At 47.0% G+C, this 17884-nt stretch overlaps 1 protein-coding gene across 1 annotated transcript in view; it reads right to left on the reverse strand.

The window, feature by feature from the left end:
* Positions 1 to 925: 925 nt before the first annotated feature.
* The window catches only part of LOC102438606 (protein Daple-like), a 44740-nt gene continuing 27781 nt past the window's right edge, over positions 926 to 17884 (reverse strand). The window contains exons 15-22 of the mRNA XM_014449808.1: positions 17241 to 17526; positions 16724 to 16898; positions 16464 to 16633; positions 15996 to 16415; positions 14715 to 14860; positions 11792 to 11881; positions 9881 to 10119; positions 926 to 1059 (exon numbers count right to left, since the gene is read on the reverse strand). Coding sequence (XP_014305294.1) covers positions 926 to 1059; positions 9881 to 10119; positions 11792 to 11881; positions 14715 to 14860; positions 15996 to 16415; positions 16464 to 16633; positions 16724 to 16898; positions 17241 to 17526 — 1660 coding nt within the window. The remainder of the gene's footprint in view (positions 1060 to 9880; positions 10120 to 11791; positions 11882 to 14714; positions 14861 to 15995; positions 16416 to 16463; positions 16634 to 16723; positions 16899 to 17240; positions 17527 to 17884) is intronic.

Below are 17884 nucleotides of genomic sequence, written 5' to 3' on the forward strand. Positions count from 1 at the left end.
TGTTTATATGGTTTATGTGGTTTTCCATTCACAGTACGAAAGAACAATCTTTTAAAATAAAGTGGAAACTGCAAGTCAATTCAAGGGAAAGTATGTAAGTATCACTCAGGTGAAATAGACTTTGCAAAATCATGGAGATGGTATGAGGATGGCTGAAGACAGAAAACAATGCAGTAGCTAAAGGCTTCTGTGGACCAGTGTTCCCAGCTGACGGTGACAGTGAGCTGATGACCTGTCTGTCCACTGCTGCCCTCACAGCAGCATCCAAGACGTCAGAGGACCTCAGCACGGTCCGAAAACCTCACTTTGGGCTGAACTCTGGCTGGGCAACATCGATCCGATTATTTGAGATGCTGAGTGGAGCAGTCAATTCTTCAAAACACAGAACACATCTAAAAAGGGACTGCTCTGCAAAAGCCAAGATTCTGTGCTCTGACTCAGAAGGTGGAGACAAGGGCAGCAGATTGAAAGTTAGCTGCCCAAAAATGAGTCTTAGAAAAACTCACTTGACAGGGGCCGCACAGTTTCAGAAGCATAGCGACCACTGATGAGTTCTGCGCTGCACAGGGGCAAGGTCTACAAGCCTGCAGGTGCGAGAGAGGGGGCGGCACTGGGCCCGGGGCCTCACTTAGCACAGACACCCTGGCCCAGGGACCTGGCGTGGATGCCCTGAGGCTCCCCTAACACTGGGCTGCGCTGGAGTCAGGTCCAGAGGCCGAGACAACTGGTCTCCTTTGAAGTCAGAATCCAGGTTGGCTGCTTTAAGCTTGGCTTGGAATTTGGGTCAGGAGGAGGGGTCCACTGAGGGTCATCTGGCCTTTAGCTACTGTTTTTCTGTTTGTTTTTTGAATTTCAGACATGAAGGCAGGTACATTGTGAAGACACTGATGGATTAGAAATCCCCAGCGTCTGAGAAAGGGAGGGGCTAGAGAGAAGCAGGTTTGATGTCAGAGCAGGTCCAGAACCTCAGACGTTTATAGAAAGCCAGGCGGGATGATGGAGACTTGGCCTTGTCCTCGCTCCCACTTCTGCAAAAGCGACTCTTTTTGCGCCGAGTTGCTAAATTGTGATCCCCAGGATAACCCAAGAGAGGAAGGAAAAACAAAACAAAACAGCAAATAAATGAAATGAATAACAAATGACTGCCTTAGCTAAATGTTCTTGGGAAATCAGAGTCCTGTCCTGCCCAGGAGAGTTGGAAACAATACCCACAGCACAATCAGAATCAGGACTCGGTGAACCATTCTGCTCTGACCCCACTTAATTAATTTAGTGGCGTCCTGTGCCAGGCTTTACTTAGCACGTGAGGAACATTCAATATTGCTCTAGGAGCCGCTGCCTTAGACTATTTTTCAATGTCAATGTGTTAACTATTAAATAAGAATGTTTACTAGTTTAGGACCCGGTTTTTCTTACTCCTCCGCCCTAATGACAAGCTCCCTGGCAACTTGGCTCACACACAACTAACTCCTGCTCCTGTTCAAACACCTTGGGACACTTCCTGGTGTGCTTCTGGCTGCTGCAACGGGACAGTCCACCTAAACTGCTCACTAATAGTCCTTGTGCATCTCAAACAGCCTCTTATGGAAGGATGAGTTTGAAATTCCTCTTTTTCAGACCAAAACACTGTCAACATCAAGAATTATTCCCATTTAGATCCCTACACATCCTCTACTGCAAGCCTACACTTCATGACCTTTAAATTATGGAGTCTTATCAGAGCAGACAATTGGCCTAAGTTCCTGAACATGTCATGTACATGAGCATAGCTGACTTACCTGATTTCTGACTTAGGATTCAAGTTCATAGCAGGTCCACTGTTATTTCTCTCTCCACAGCACCACCTGGTGGCCACAGCTCACACCACAGGAGAAGGAACCTACTACCAGTGATGGTGAACCTTTTGAACTCCGTGTGTCAGCATTTTGAAAAACCCTAACTTAACTCTGGTGCCGTGTCACATTTAGAAATTTTTTGATATTTGCAACCATAGTAAAACAAAGACTTATATTTTTGATATTTATTTTATATATTTAAATGCCATTTAACAAAGAAAATCAACCAAAAAATGAGTTCGCGTATCATAGGTTCGCCATCACTGCACTATGCAATGCTGGTGCCCCAGGATTGGTCAGCACCTTCAGGGACCAAAGCAGCTTCAACTGCAGGCAGTGCTCACAGTGGTTAAGAGTTCAGGCTCCGTAATCTGTCAGACCCGGGTTCAGATCCAGCCCCACCCCTTATTCTCTGGGCAAGTGCTTATCCTTGTCAAGCCTCACTTTCCCAGCACTGAAAATGGGATAGGAATCGTACCTGCCTCACATGGCAGTTGGAACTAAAGGAGAGACATAAAGTGTGAAACTAGCTAAAGGGTGCTGAGCCCAGAAAGAGCCCCCATTACATGGCTGCCGTTACTAATATCTACCACTGACCTGCTCATTCATGGATCAAAACAGTTGTTTCTTTTTTTAATTTTTATTTTATTGCTTAAAGCCGTGGTCGGCAAACCACTGCTCACGAGCCACACGCAGCTCCCTGCCCCCCACCCCGAGTGTGGCTCTTCCACAAAACACCACGTGTGGGCATGCATGTACAGTGCGATTGAGACTTTGTGGCCCATGCACAGAAGTCGGTATTTTGTGGAAGAGCTGGTATTTTGTGGAAGAGCCACACTCAAGGAGCCAAAGAGCAGCATGTGGCTCTTGAGCTGCGGCCTGCAGAGCCGCAGTTTGCCGACCACTGGCTTAAAGTATTACAAAGAGTAGTACATATGCTTCCTTTTTTACCCATTGACCTTCCCCTGGCCTCCCCTAGCCCCGGTATCTTGAGCCCATTGGTTATGCTTATATTCATGCATACAAGTCCTTAGGTTGATCCCTTACCTCCCCCACCAACCCTCCCCAGCCTTCCCGCTGTAGTTTGACAGTCTGTTCCATGCTGCTCTGCCTCTGCATCTATTTTTGTTCACCAGTTTATAATGTTCTTTATTATCCATAAATGAGTGAGATCATGTGGTTTTTTTCTTTCATGGACTGGCTTATTTCACTTAGCATAATGTTCTCCATTTCCATCCATACTGTTGCAAATGGAAAGAACTCCTTTTTTACAGCAGCATAGTATTCCTTTGTGTAGATGTACTGCAGTTTTCTAATCCATTCATCTGCTGATGGGAATTTAGGCTGTTTCTAAATCTTAGCTAAGGTAAATTGTGCTGCTATGAACATAGGGGTACATGTATCCTTTCTGATTGGTGTTTCTGGTTTCTTGGGATATATTCCTAGAAGTGGGATCACTGAATCAAATGGGGGTTCCATTTTTAACGTGTTGAGGAAACTCCATACTGTTCTCTACATTGGCTGCACCAGTCTGCATTCCCACCAGCAGTGCAAGAGGGTTCCTTTTTCTCCACATCCTCGCCAGCATTTGTCGTTTGTTGAATTGTTGATGATAGCCAGCCTGACAGGTGTGAGATGGTACCTCATCGTCATTTCGATTTGCATCTCTCATTTGATTAGTGACTTGGAACATGTTTTCATATGTCTCTTGGCTTTCTGAATGTCCCCTTCTGAAAAGTGTCTATTCAGGTCCTTTGTCCACTTTTGATTGGATTATTTATCATCCTTTTGTTAAGTTGTATGAGTTCCCTGTAGATGTTGGAGATTAAACCATTATCGGTGATAACATTGGCAAACATGTTCTCCCATGCAGTGGGCTTTCTTGTTGTTCTATTGATAGTTTTCTGTGTTTATTTGCTGTGCAGAAGCTTTTTATTTTGATAGTCCCATTTTTTATTTTCTCTTTAGTTTCCATTGCCCTAGGAGCTGTATCGGTAAAGATATTGCTACCACAAGTGTCTGCTATTTTGCTGCCTATTTCTTCTTCTAAGATTTTTATGGTTTCCTATCTTAAAGTCCTTTATCCATTTTGAGTTTATTTTTGTGTATGGTGTAAGTTGGTGGCCTAGTTTCTTGTTTTTTGCAAGTATCTGTCCAGTTTCCCCAAAACCATTTATTGAAGAGACTCTCTTATCTCCATTGTATGCTCTTGACTCCTTTGTCAAACATACTGGCTTGTGTTGACTTGTGTTGATTTCTGGGTTCTCTGTTCTCTATATGTTTGTTCTGGTGCCAGTACCAGGCAGTTTTGAGAACAGTGGTTTTGTAGTATAGCTTGCTATCTTGTATTGGGATCCCTCCTACATTGTTCTCTCTCAAGATCGCTGCAGCTATTCGGGGTCTTTTTATTCCAGATGAATTTTTGGAGAGTTTGTTCTAGATCATTGAAGTATGCCATTGGTATTTTAATGGGGATTGCATTGAATTTATAGATTGCTTTGGGTAGTATGGGCATTTTAATGATGTTGATTCTACCAATCCAAGAACATGGTATATTCTTCCATTTGTTCATGTCTTCCTCGATCTCTTTTTTTTCAATGTTGTGTAGTTTTCTAAGTACAGGTCTTTTATGTCCTCAGTTAAGTTTATTCCTAAGTATCTTAATTTTTTTGGTGCACTGGTAAATGGGATTGTTTTTTTCACTTCTCTTTCTGTGAGTTCATTATTAGTGTATAAAAAGGCCATAGATTCCTGGGTGTAAACTTTATATCCTGCTACTTTGCCAAATTCACTTATTAGGTCAGTAGTTTTTTAATGGAGTCTTTGGGATTTTTTATGTATAGTAACATGTCATCTGCTAATAAGGACAGTTTTACTTCTTCTTTTCCAATTGGATGCCTTTTACTTCCTCTTCTTGTCTGATCACTATGGCTAGCACTTCCAGTACTATTTCAAACAGGAGTGGTGAGAGTGGGCATCCCTGTCTTCTTCCCGTTTATCGGGGAAACGAGTTTAGTTTTTGCCCATTGATTTTGATGTTGGCTGCAGGTGTGTCATTTAAGGCTTTTATTATGTTGAGGCATGGTCCCTCTATTCCCACTTTGCTGAAAGTCTTTATCAAGAAAGGGTGTTGGATTTTGTCAAATGCATTTTCTGCATCGATTGATAAGATTATGTGATTTTCGTCTCTCGGTTTGTTTATGTGATGTATCACATTTCTTGATTTGCAGATATTGTACCATCCTTGCATTCCCGGAATAAATCCAACTTCGTCGTGGTGTATGATCTTTATAATGTAATGCTCAATTCGATTTGCTAGAATTTTGTTGAGGATTTTAGCATCTATGTTCATCAAGGATATTGGCCTGTAGTTCTCTTTTTTGTGGTGTCTTTATCAGGTTTTGGAATTAGGGTAATGCTGGCTTCATAGGAAGAGCTTGGAAGTGTGCCTTCCTCTTGAATTTTTTGAAACAGTCTGTAGGTTTAAGTTCTTCTTTGAATGCTTGGTAGAAGTCCCTTGTAAAGCCATCTTGACCAGGGCTTTTGTTTGCTGGAAGATTTTTGCTCACTGCTTCAATTTCTTCGGTAGTCATCGGCCTATTCAGGTTTTTTTTATTCTTCTTGATTGAGTTTTGGGAGCTCGTATTTTTCGAAGAATATGTCTATTTCATCTAGGTAGTCCACTTTATTGGAATAGAGTTGTTCATAGTACTTTTTCATTATCCTTTGTATTTCTGTGGGATTGGTTGTTACATCGCCTCTTTCATTTCTAATTTTATTTGGGCCCTCTCTCTTTGCTTCTTGGTGAGCCTGGCTAGAGGTTCATCAATCTTGTTTCTCCTTTCAAAGAACCAGCTTTTGGTTTTGCTGACCTTTATTATTGTTTTTTTGGTCTTTATGTCATTTATCTCCATGCTGATCTTTATTATTTCCTTCCTTCTGCTTACACTGGGATTTTCTTGTTGCTCTCTTTCTAATTCTTTGAGTTGTAGGGTTAGACAATTTATTACCATTTTTTCTTGGTTTTTTTTTTTTTGAGATAGGCCTGCAAAGCTATGAACTTCCATCTCAAGAGGTTGTGTTTTCATTGTCATTTGTTGCCATGATGCTTTTTATTTCTTCTTTGATCTCTTTGGTAACCCAATCATTATTTAAAAGTATGCTATTTAGCCTCCAGGTGTTTTAATTTTATTGTTTTTATTGTAATTGATTTCCAGTTTTTGCCATTGTGATCTGAGAAGATGTTTAATATGATTTCTATCTTCTTGAATTTGAAAAAAACTTTACCTGTCCCCCAGTACATGGTCTATCTTTGAAAATGACCCATGTGCACTTGAGAAGAATGTATATTCTGTGGCTTTGGGGTGGAATGTTCTGAAGATGTCAATTCCATCTGATCTAGTGAGTCATTTAGGATTGCTGTTTCTTTGCTGACTTTTTGTTTAGGGGATTTGTCCAGTGGTGTTAGTGGGGTATTAAGTCCCCTACTATGACTGTATTGCTGTTAATCTCTCCCTTGATAGCCTCCAGAATTTTTGTTATGTACTTGGGTGCTCCTGTATTGGGAGCCTATTTGTTTACCCGAGTTATATCTTCTTGTTGAATTGCTCCCTTTAGTATTATGAGGTGGCCTTCCTTATCTCTTGTTATGGCCTTCACTTTGAGATCTAATTTGTCAGATATAAGTATTGCTACCCCAGATTTTTTTCATTTCCGTTCGCCTGAAAAACCTTTTTCCAACCTTTCACCATCAGTCTGTGTGAGTTCTTTGTTCTAAGATGAGTTTCCTGTGGACAGGAGATATATGGGTCATGTTTTCTTATCCACTTAACTCCTCTATGTCTTTTTTGGGGCATTTGATCCAATTACATTTAAAGTGATTATTGATAGGTACCTGTTTGTCACCATTTTTATTCTTTATGCCTGTGTTCCTTCTTCCCTTCCTATTTCTTCTTTTTATAGCAGACCCTTTCGCATTTCTTGCATTGTTGGTTTGGGGGTAATAAACTCCCTTAGTCCTTTTTTGTCTGGGAAGATCTTGATTTCACCCTCAATTTTAATCGATAGCCTTGCTGGATACAGTATTCTTGGATTCAGACCCTTTCTTTGCATGACATTGTATATTTCATTCCATTCCCTTCTGGCCTGATGTGTTTCTGTTGAGAAATCAGTCAATAGTCTGATGGCAGATCCTTTGTAGGTAACTTTCTGTCTCTCTCTGGCAGCCTTTAAGATTCTTACTTTGTAATTGGTGTTTGCCAATTTAATTATAAAGTGTCTTGTTATCAATATTTTGGGGTTCATCTTGTTTGGGACTCTGTGAGCTTTTTGGACCGTATGAGCTTTTTCTTCCTGATATCAGGGAAGTTTTCTGTCATTATTTCTTCAAACAGATTTTCTATTCCTTGTTCAGTTTCCTCTTCTTCTGGCACCCCTATTATGCGGATGTGGTTTCATTTCATGTTGTCCCAAAGTTCCCTTAGGCTCTCGTCCTGTTTTTTAAGTTTCTTTTCTAGATGCTGCTCTTGTGTATTTTTCCTACCTTGTCTTCTAGCTCACTGATGTGGTCCTCTGCTTCTTCTAGTCTACTGTTGATGTTTCTATTGAGTTCTTTATTGCAGTGATGTCATTGTTTCATTTCTTCTTCATTTCTTCTTGGTTTCTACGCATATTATTGAATGTGTCTTCCATCCTTTTCAGTGACCTCATGACCACTTCTCTGAATGCTTTCTCTGTCATATTGCTTGCCTCCATTTCCTTTCCTTCCTTTTCTGGTGATTCCTCCTTTCTTTTGTATGCGGGCTGTTTCTTTGTCTCCCCTGATCTCTCCTCTCAGGGTTTCTGGTTATGTAGCTCTCTGTCTCCTGTGCTGAATTTCTTTAGGCAATGCCAGCTGTATTTCTTTGCCAGTTCTGGGTGAGTGCTCTTTGATTCAGCTGTTCCTTCTGCTCTGTGAGAAGGCACAGTGCTTGTCCGTGAGTTCGCGCATTTGTCTCCCCCTGAGAAGACCTGCCAGGTGCTCCTGGTCAGAGAGGTTGGAGTTCTTCCATTCCTAGATTTGCAGCTGAGATAACTGGTCTCTGGACGTCTTGGTTTTAAGGTCCTAGGAGGCATCCGAGATCTCCCCAGTTGAAGGTAAGGCTGGGGTTCTGATCACAGTCAGTCTCTGATCACAGCCATCTCCCCTTAAAGATGACGTGACCTCTGCGGAGAGCCAGCTACTCCAGAAGTGATTTCAGCTGCAGTAGAGTCTGCCCAATCATGGGTGGCCAGTCCGCCAGTCCACAACAGTCCCTTGGAGTATAGCTGTCCCTCGCTCACAAATGCTGACACTCCCTACACATCCATGCACTCTCCTTTTGTTCTCTCACTCTCACACTATCTCGCAGCCTGCAGTTCTGTCTGCAGCCATCTTACTTCTCCTATTTTTTGTTGTTGTTTTTTTAATCCTCACCTGAGGTTATTTTTTTCAGAGAGAGTGGAAGGGAGGTGCAGAGTCAGAGAGAAAAATATCTATGTGAGAGAGACATTGATTGGGTGCCACGCACAAACCTCGACCGGGCCAGGCATTGAGCCTGCAACCCAGGTATTTGCCCTTGACCAGAATCAAACCCTGGACTCTCTGATATGAGAGATGATGCTCTAACCACTGAGAAAAACCAGCCTGGGCAGTCAAGCAGCTTTTCTCTGAAAGTTTTGCTAAGTAATTAGGCTGATTATCAGTTAATTAAGTCAACTGAGACAATAACAGAAGGGAAGGTGTGAGTGTAAAAAAATTCTGTATCCTGTATGTAAACCAGAGGCAACAGAGACCTCTAGATAAATATTAATAAGTTTATTATCATTTCCCTGCATGTGAGGGTTTTACCTAATTCACCTCCTGTAAAGACTTGGAATGCAAGCATTAGTCCCCAAACACTAGTATGGGTGCATGTACACATTGTGTTTTTTGAGTTTTGAGGGACACACCAGGTCCTGAAGTGGTGAATGTCATCCAGAAAGGCATGTGTAGAGGTCACACTCAAGAGGCGGCTTGTCATGGGCCCTGGTGCTGCCACAGCTGCCCCTGAGAGGGCATGAGTCTCAGGCCTGGGTTGGTCTTCAGGAAGTCCTGGTGTCCTTCATAAATTTGAAATTCTCAGGGTGCACGTTTGGCAGGTTTTTAGGTAAGTCATGTAGAACATGATATTTAACAGTAAATTGAAAACTTAGTCATGTTTAAGGCAAGTAAGATGCACTTTCCCCCTTTCCCAAACCTTATCATCTCTGAAATAGGATGCAGCTTTGAGCCTATCTCACAGTCACTGTGGCCAGCTGGCAACTGTGACAAAATCGTCACTGCCACAACCCATTTATCTTCTTCTTATGTGAGCACCCTTGTCTGACAGCCTCTTAGATTCGATGAAATACGTACAGCACATGCAACTAGAAATCCACTTCAAAAGCTCTGGCAATTCCACATGACAACCCTGAATGATGAGGTGCAGTGCTCCCCATGGTGGCAGGGCTCAAGGCCAGATCAGGTCAGAGAAGAAAACCAGACCCGCTTGTCAAAGTGACAGGAAGATCAGAGCCACAGGAGGCCTCGCTGAAGACCTGGCAGCTGTCCCTCACGTGTTAAATGCACCGCGGATCTCCCTACAGAAGTGGCCTATTGTAGGCCTGGGGGGAACATTGGCTGTGGAGCTTGTCTCTGCGGTAACTGTGTGGATATCAGCTCTGGATATTCGAGTCCCTACCACAGTGTCCATGATTTGTGAGGCTCCTCATGCTAAAGGACCTGAATTGTTCTGGGAGAAAGTGCAGCCACACTGACGGGGGTTTATATTTCCTACTTGGGTGTTCACATACCAAAGGAGACAGATGTGGTGTATGGAGTATGCCCCCTTCAGGCTCCTACACACACATGTGCGCGTGCACACACACACACACACACACACACGTGTACACACCTAGCATGCAGTCTCCTTGGTTCTCCCATCCCTGAGGGACACCTGAGATGCTCCCCTTTACTTCCCGCCTGCAGCCAGGTAAGCCCTTCCTACCTTTTCCCCGGAGCCCCCTGCAGGTGTCTTGCTCTTCTGTCCCCTTTGAGCAGCATGGGGTGGCCTCGAGGAGCTCCAGCTGTGATTGAAGAGGCTGAGAAGTACTGGGCGAGGCCTGGTCTGAGGACCCCAGTGGCCAGGGAGGCCTCTCTGGGGTTGACTTTGGTCGTTCTCTGGAACCCCCTTTCTTTAGTTTGATGAGTTTGACTAAGGCTTTGGCTCCAATCCAGTGCTTTTTCCTGTAAGAAGTAGGTTTTTAGGACACAGCCAACCCTCACTGCCCCTCCAGCAGGTGTCTGGGTGCCCTACTCGAGCTGGGATTTCAATCACCAGCCTGAGAAGGTGGCGCTTAATCTGGTTCAGAATGAGGGTGCTCTTTGCCATCATCACGATCATCCCAAGTGGGGCTCAGGAGGTGGCACACAATGTGCAGTTAATTTGCACAGACCCAGGGGTGGTAGAAGCCTTCATAATGGCAGGAACCCACACTAGCCCCTCGGGAAAACAGAACTTCAAACGCAGCTCTCGGCTCTTGATTACTGTGCCAAGTGCTGGAAGTGGTGCTGTGCTGACCTAATCATGCTGGTTGGCAAAATTCCACCAAAACGCCATTTTCAGAAAGTCAGGGACCTCCTCATTTTCTGCTAGGTGTAACAATACATGAAATTGGCTGGCATACTCTGCCCATTCTCGTCATTGAGGAATCGGGGTGAGGGGAAGAGGGCAGGAGAGTGGGCAGTTTGAATGAAAAACAGTGAGCCCTGGGTGGTCTTGCCTGGTGGTTGAAGCTTTGGCCTGAGCACTGATGGGTGGTGGGTTTGATCTCCCAATAAGGGCACATACCTGGGTTGCAGGTTTGATCCCTGGCCCCGGTCAAGGTGTATGCAGATGGAAACCAAATGATGTGTCTCTCTCACATAGATGTCTCTCTCTCTCTCTCTCTCTCTCTCTCTCTCTCTCTCTCTCTCTCTCTCCTTCCTTCCCTCCCTCCCTCCCTCTGCCCCTCTCCCTTCCTCCTTCCCTTCCTCCCTCCCTACTACTCTCTCTAAGGGAAAAATATCCTCGGGTGAGGATTGGAAAAATAAGTAAATAAATGAAAAAGGTAATTCATTGCAACTAACAGGAAATGAAGCATTCTAATGTAACAAGGACCACAGCTGGGTTCTGGTCCTGGCTCTGCCACAAAACAGCACTGTGCTTACACAAGCCACTCAATTTCCTCATCGGTGCCTCAATTTCCCTGTCAACAGAAGGGTCAGGTGGAGGTTCTGAAATTCTGTGGTTTCTACAGAGAGGCCATGTGATTTGACCTCAAGGTTGGGACAGGACATTGGGAAGGCCCTGCTCCTGGGCTCAGGCCCGGGCCCAGGGGGAGCCCTGCTGGATGGAGGCCAGCAGTCTCGGGGACCGTGCTGACCCACCACCAGGGCTGCTGCTCTCTGGGGAAGGGAATGTGTTTCTGAACCTGCTCTGGGGGGTCCAGTGAACCCAGAGGAATGGAGGGTAGAACAAAAGTTTCCTGTGCTTGAAGACAGGGGTGCTTGTCCAGGCGTCTGCCCCAAGCTTCCTTCCCAAAACAGAAACATGATTCTAGGTCCCGCAAACTTGAGACAAAGCCTGATATGCCTGCTTTAGTGGCTCTAAAAGCACAGACTCTGCCCTTAAACAGACTCCTGGCCAGATGGCATTCACCATGCCTTATAGGATAACCCTGAGTACCGAGGGTGGGACTGAAAGAAACTCCAAATTCTTTCCATGCTGGGAGGGACCTGCACACGGAGCAGCTGCCATAGAGCAGAAGGTACAGGCCCAACAAACTGGCCACTGCTCTAGATGCTACTGCTTCCCCTACTCTTGAAAAAGCAAGCTTTCTGTCCTGTGTGTAAGCTACTGACGCTTAAATCAACTCACTTCTTTGGCGCTGGATCATGGAACTTGTGCTGAGCCATGCTTTTTTCTTCCAGTTTTTCATTTTGTCTCTGTAAGGGGTTTAATTTGTCTCTAACAGAGGAGAGAGAAAAACAGTCTGTTTTTAAAAACACATAAATTGACTCATGACCCCGCCTGGGACCTGGCCCAGGAACCAGTGTGTTTCTGGGACTCAGACATCAAGGTGCTCATGACCACCATGACCCCTGAGTTGGGAATATGGGGTTGGAAGCATGTGACATGGGTCCAGGAGCCTAACACATCGAGGAGACGGCTGAACACCTAGGGTCAGGTCACCTCAGGAGAGAGACCCGACCCCGAACCATCTGACACTCCAGCTGGGAACCCCGAGGGTCTGGCCAGGTCAGCTCAGGACGTTGGGCACTCGGGTCAGACCCAGGACTAGGCTAGCTCCTGCAGGTGCAGACCAACGATAGCTTTAGTGGTGGGAGGGGTCTGTCCTTGGTGACTTAGGTGGGCATCAGGTTAAAAAGGTCAGTTTAGCAAAGTCAGAGCTCCGACCTGGACCCACTCCAATGTTGGGCTTCTGCTAACACTTCTAGTGAAGCAAACTCAAAGCCTTTTGGGAGCCAGACAGAGAAGATAAGGAGCAAACAGCCTGGGAGGACTTGAGAGAGGAGTGGAGTCTGCGGCGAGGCTGAGCGCTTGGTACCACGTGGGACCTAATGCGTGGCCTGCAAACGAATGCCGCTCTCCATGTGGCGGAGCTTCTGACTGTTTTTCCCGAAGGATCCAGACTCCCCGGCTCTGAAGCAAATTCTCTTAATTCCTAAATGTGGGAAGTCAGTTCACATTTTTAAAAACACTGAAAGGACCAGAGAGGCACCTCTTAAACCTTGGGCTGCCAGAGGGCACCCCTGCTCCTGGGAGAGGGAGCCTGGCCTTCCTGAAACTGATGGCATGGCATGCTTTCCTGTTGTCTGTCTAGGACAGTGACGGCGAACCTATGACACGCATGTCAGAGGTGACACGCAAACTCATTTTTTTGGTTGATTTTTCTTTGTTAAATGGCATTTAAATATGTGAAATAAATATCAAAAATATAAGTCTTTGTTTTACTATGTTTGCAAATATCAAAAAATTTCTATATGTGACACAGCACCGGAGTTAAGTTAGGGTTTTTCAAAATGCTGACACGCCGAGCTCTAAAGGTTCGCCATCACTGGTCCAGGAGCCATGCACGCAGTGCTCGCTATAAAGCGCCCCCCACTGGGTTGCCAGCGCCTGTCCAGTTCCTGCTTCTCCTCAACCATGTGGCCTTGATAGCTCAGACCCCTGCTTTCCCTGCTGGAAAATGAGTCCTCGGCATCCAGAGAGCTGCTCAGGCTCCTTCATTCAAGAAGGTGCCCAGCTCCCCATGCCCCAATACAAGGGCTTTTCTGTGAGTTCACGGCAAAGTGAGCGTCCGTGAGAAGTGATTGCTTGCAAACCACTGGGTCCCTGGCCATGGAACTGCTCTGCTCCCAGCACCCTCGGCTCGGCCTCTGTTCTTCTAGTCTGTGTTATTCTGTTCCCACAGCCGTCCCCCAGCCCCGCAAACTCATGGCCCAGCTATCCCAGGGCTGGGGATGACTCTGCTTAGAGCAGGCTCAGGAAGCCTGCCCACTCCCTGGCCTCCTGCAGACACTTTCTAATGCAAAACGGTCATCAGATCATCCCCAGGGTACTAGGCCCCACTCTTGTAGTTTGCACCTGCCCAACCTCTGCTGGTAATTTTTAGCAGCTGCGTTATAGAGAGCCCACTTCAGGCTACAAACTCTCATTTCCACCCCAAAAGTACAGTTTCCCATGTCAACCATCCTTGGTAGGTGTTGAGTTGCCTGTAGATGAGCATACGAATCCGGGAGAACAGTAAGCAGCATCATCACCCCAGGGAGCTGGGACAGTGCCCCGTGGTCACTGTGGCCATGTCCCTCTGTCCCACACAGGCCAGCCATTCCTGATCGCAAGGAAGGACAGTCCCAGCAGCACAGAACCGAGGGGTGCAGACCACCCTGGACCCACAAGATGCATCTCAGATGACTTGACTTCCAAACCACAAGGTTTCCAGCACCAAGGCTCTTCCTCCTGCCCTCATTTCTGGCAGCTTCCTAGGCCCTGTACACCAGCATCCCTTAATCACCCACTTCCCAGTGAATCCGACTCATTAGCCGGGCATGGCAGCCTTCCACGGCTAAGTGCTGCCTCCTGCCACTCCCTGCACCTTCCCTGCACCCACACCATGCCAAGCCCCACCTTCATGTTCAGCCCCTATCCCCCCCCCACACACACACACACTAGCTAGCCTTCTCCCCACCCGTGTCAGCAGCAGAACTCCAACTCCCATCACCACGCTTCCTTCTACCTCCATGCAGCTCCTCACATCTGTGTGCACACAGCTCTGCTCACATCCCATCACCCCTACTGGTTCCTGGAGACCAGGTAACTGGTTCTGTGCACTTTGCAGAGCCAGGCCTGTCGGCAAAGGCAATGTGGGCAGAGGGAGGACAGCCACTGTGCACCAACAACCCACTCTGCAACCCATTAAGGGAAAAACCGGCACAGAAAGGGCTCAGCCTGTGATCTGAAGTCCTTCCCTAGGAACTTCTCTTTATCACTATTGTACTTTTCAAAGTGAACTGGATTCCAAAAGCAGATTAAGAAGCGCCTGGCAGGGGGAAGTGTCTCTGAAAAGCCAACAAAGCCAACCACCCTTATTTGCAGAAATCTGGAACCATTCCCGGGATAACGAGAGAAGTATGTGCTGGTAAGATGGTCTGTCCTTTTGCCTGGGACACCAATGCGCCCAGGGGGTTTTCTGCTGCCCAGAATGGCGCGGTCTAGTCATGAAGCTGGAAGCCACGACCCCTCTGTTGATGGGCATCCGTCAGCCCACACCCCTCACACGTACTGCCGCTGCTCCTCCTGGTGCTGGTAGTTGTTCTCCACGTCCTCCTGGTGAAGCCTCTGGTTCTTCTCTGTCAAGCTTTGGATTTGGCTCTGCAGGTGACGGTTTTCTCCCTCCAAGTTGGCCTTGAGGTGGGAGAGCAGCTAAAACACAGATGGACAATGTCTCAAACACCACACGCTCCCGTGATTCCACTGCTGGGAATTTACTTCCAAAAGGAGAAAAAGGTCACATGCACAAAGATGTTCATTTTGGTATTATCTACGTCAGCTGGCATGACCAATACGGCCAGTGCTATGGGGATGGCCAAGACTTCTGCCACTGCACCATTCAATCAGGCAGCCACTGGCCACATGTGGCTGCTGAGCACTGAAAATACAGCCAGTCTGAGCTGAGGTATAAGTGCAAAATATATAATAGGTTCTGAGGACTTAATAACAATTAAAAATAATGTAAAGTATCTCATTAATAAGCTGCCCGGTGTGTGTGGCTCAGTAGGTTGAGTGTCCCATTCACCAAGAAATCACCGGTGTAATTCCTGATCTACTAATTATGTTAGGCTTTCCAGGCCGACAGTGGTTTCTGTTGCAACTGTTCAACACTTATTACAGCAGGAAAGCATGGGTGTGGCTGTTTAAAAAAAACAAACCAAAAATCTTTACTCGTGACGCCAACATTTACATTTCATGTCACTTTCACTTGCCCCCAAATATTATCCTACTTTTGATTTTCCCCAACCATTCAAAACTGTGAAAGCTATTCTTGGTTCACAGCCGTACACAAACAGGTGTGAAGCTGGACCTGAATTTTGGGCTGAGGCTGGCCAGCTCCTGCTCTAGAATATCATCACGTTTGGTGTAGCAGGAAGTCCCAAGCTTTGGCTTCAGACAAACGGGGTTCCAACCCGCTACTTCAGAGGGACAAGGATGGGAACCCCAGCTCACAAGATCATTGCGAGAATTAAATGAGATGACACAGAGAGCAGAGTGCTCAGCCAAGAGGATGGAGATAAAACGGTATTTGGAAGCTTCCATGCACTGCCCCGACCCTGCAAAAAGCAAAGATCAGGTGAAAGGTGTTCTGTAGCACACCCCTGCCAGTCCTCGTGTTCGTCCCAGTCAATTGCCTCTGGCTTCCTCTCTGCCTCTGTGTGACATTCACACACACCCTTTGAGCAGAGATGCCAGTGAGGACCCATTCCCACCTGGTTAAGCTCAAGGTGTCAGCCCAGAGAGCAGGCCCACCCAGGGTCCTGGAGCCCTCCAGCCCAGGCCTCACCTGGCAGTGGTTGTCCAGCTCGGTCAGCGAGATGTCCCTGCTCTGGAGCTCCTCCCTCAGCCAGTTGCACTGGTTCCGCCAGCAGTTCACCTCCAGCTGGGTGTCGTTGAGGGAGGTTTGCAGCTTCTTGTTGTGCATCTGCAGCTCCTCCTGCTCCCCCTTCAGCTCCTCATACTGGCCCTGCCAGCGGTTCACCTCCTGCTGGGTGTCCTTCAGGGTGGTTTGCAGCTCCTGGTTTTCTGTGAGCAGCTCCTTGGTGTGGGTCTGCAGCTCTTTGGTGTGGGCGTACAGCGCCTCTTGCTCAGCCTTCAGCCCCTCGTACTGGCCCTGCCAGTGGTTCACTTCACGCTGCGTGTCCTTCAGGGACATTTTTAGCTCCTTGTAGTCTGTGAGCAGCTCCTTGCAGTCTCTGCACAGCTCCTTGTTGTCTGTGAGCAGCTCCTTTTTGTCTGTGAGCAGCTCCTTGACGTGGGTCTGCAGCTCCTTGGTGACTGTGTACATCTTCTCTTGCTCCCCTTTAAGCTCCTCGTACTGGGCCTGCCAGTGGTTCACTTCACACTGCATGTCCTTCAGGGACATTTGTAGCTCCTTGTAGTCTGTGCGCAGCTCCTTGTAGTCCGTGCGCAGCTCCTCGTTGTCTGTGAGCAGCTCCTTGTTGTCTGTGAGCAGCTCCTCATTGTAGGTGAGCAGCTCCTTGTTGTCTGTGAGCAGCTCCTCCTTGTCTGTGCGCAGCTCCTCGTTGTCTGTGCGCAGCGCTTTGTTGTCTGTGAGCAGCTCCCTGTTGTCTGTGAGCAGCTCATTGACCTGGGTCTGCAGTTTCTTGGTGACTGTGTACATCTCCTCTTGCTCCCCTTTCAGCTCCTCGTACCGGGCCTGCCAGTGGTTCACTTCCCGCTGTGTGTTCTTCAGGGACATTTGTAGCTCCTTGTAGTCTGTGAGCAGCTCCTTGTAGTCTGTGAGCAGCTCCTTGTTGTCTGTGAGCAGCTCCTCATTGTCTGTGCGCAGCTCCTCGTTGTCTGTGAGCAGCTCCTTGATGTCTGTGCACAGCTCCTTGTTGTCTGTGAGCAGCTCCTTGTTGTCTGTACGCAGCTCCTTGTTGTCTGTGAGCAGCTCCTCATTGTCTGTGAGCAGCTTCTCGTTGTCTGTGAGCAGCTCCTTGTTGTCTGTGAGCAGCTCCTTGTTGTCTGTGAGCAGCTCCTTGTTGTCTGTGAGCAGTTCCTTGTTGTCTGTGAGCAGCTCATTGACCTGGGTCTGCAGTTTCTTGGTGACTGTGTACATCTCCTCTTGCTCCCCTTTCAGCTTCTCGTACCGGGCCTTCCAGTGGTTCACCTCCAGCTGCAAATCATTCAGGGAGCTCTGAAGCTTCTTGCTGTGGGTCTTCAGCTCCTCCTGCTGCCCCTTCAGCCCCTCATACTGGGCCTGCCAGCGATACACCTCCAGCTGGGTGTCCTTCAGGGAGGTTTGAAGCTTTTTAGTGTGGGACATCAGCTCCTCCTGCTCCCCCTTCAGCTGCTGGTGCAGGAAATTGGCCCTGGGGTTGGAGAAACACAAGGCCATGGGCTGAGGCGCACTCACAGGCTCTGTCCCAGTTGTGCAACCTTAATTAAAACTGCAACCTCTCTGGGCCTCAATTTTTTTCATGTGTTAATGAATGGTTGAACAAAATCAGCGGTTTTCAAACTGTGTTCATTGGGGTTCTAGGAGGCTACCCCAGGTGCCCCACTGCGTACTGGGGGAGAAGGACAGGCAGGCTCCGACACACTACAACAGAGCATCCCTATAAAAGTCCTTTCTACGTGAGGCTTTGGCACATCTGCCTACTTGGAAAAAAGGTTCTTTGATTCAAACATTTAAACACTGAATCAGAACATTTCTGCTCTAAGACTCTA

This window comes from Myotis lucifugus, unplaced genomic scaffold (genome assembly GCF_000147115.1).
Source record: "Myotis lucifugus unplaced genomic scaffold, Myoluc2.0 scaffold_1433, whole genome shotgun sequence".
NCBI classification, from domain to species: Eukaryota; Metazoa; Chordata; class Mammalia; order Chiroptera; family Vespertilionidae; genus Myotis; species Myotis lucifugus.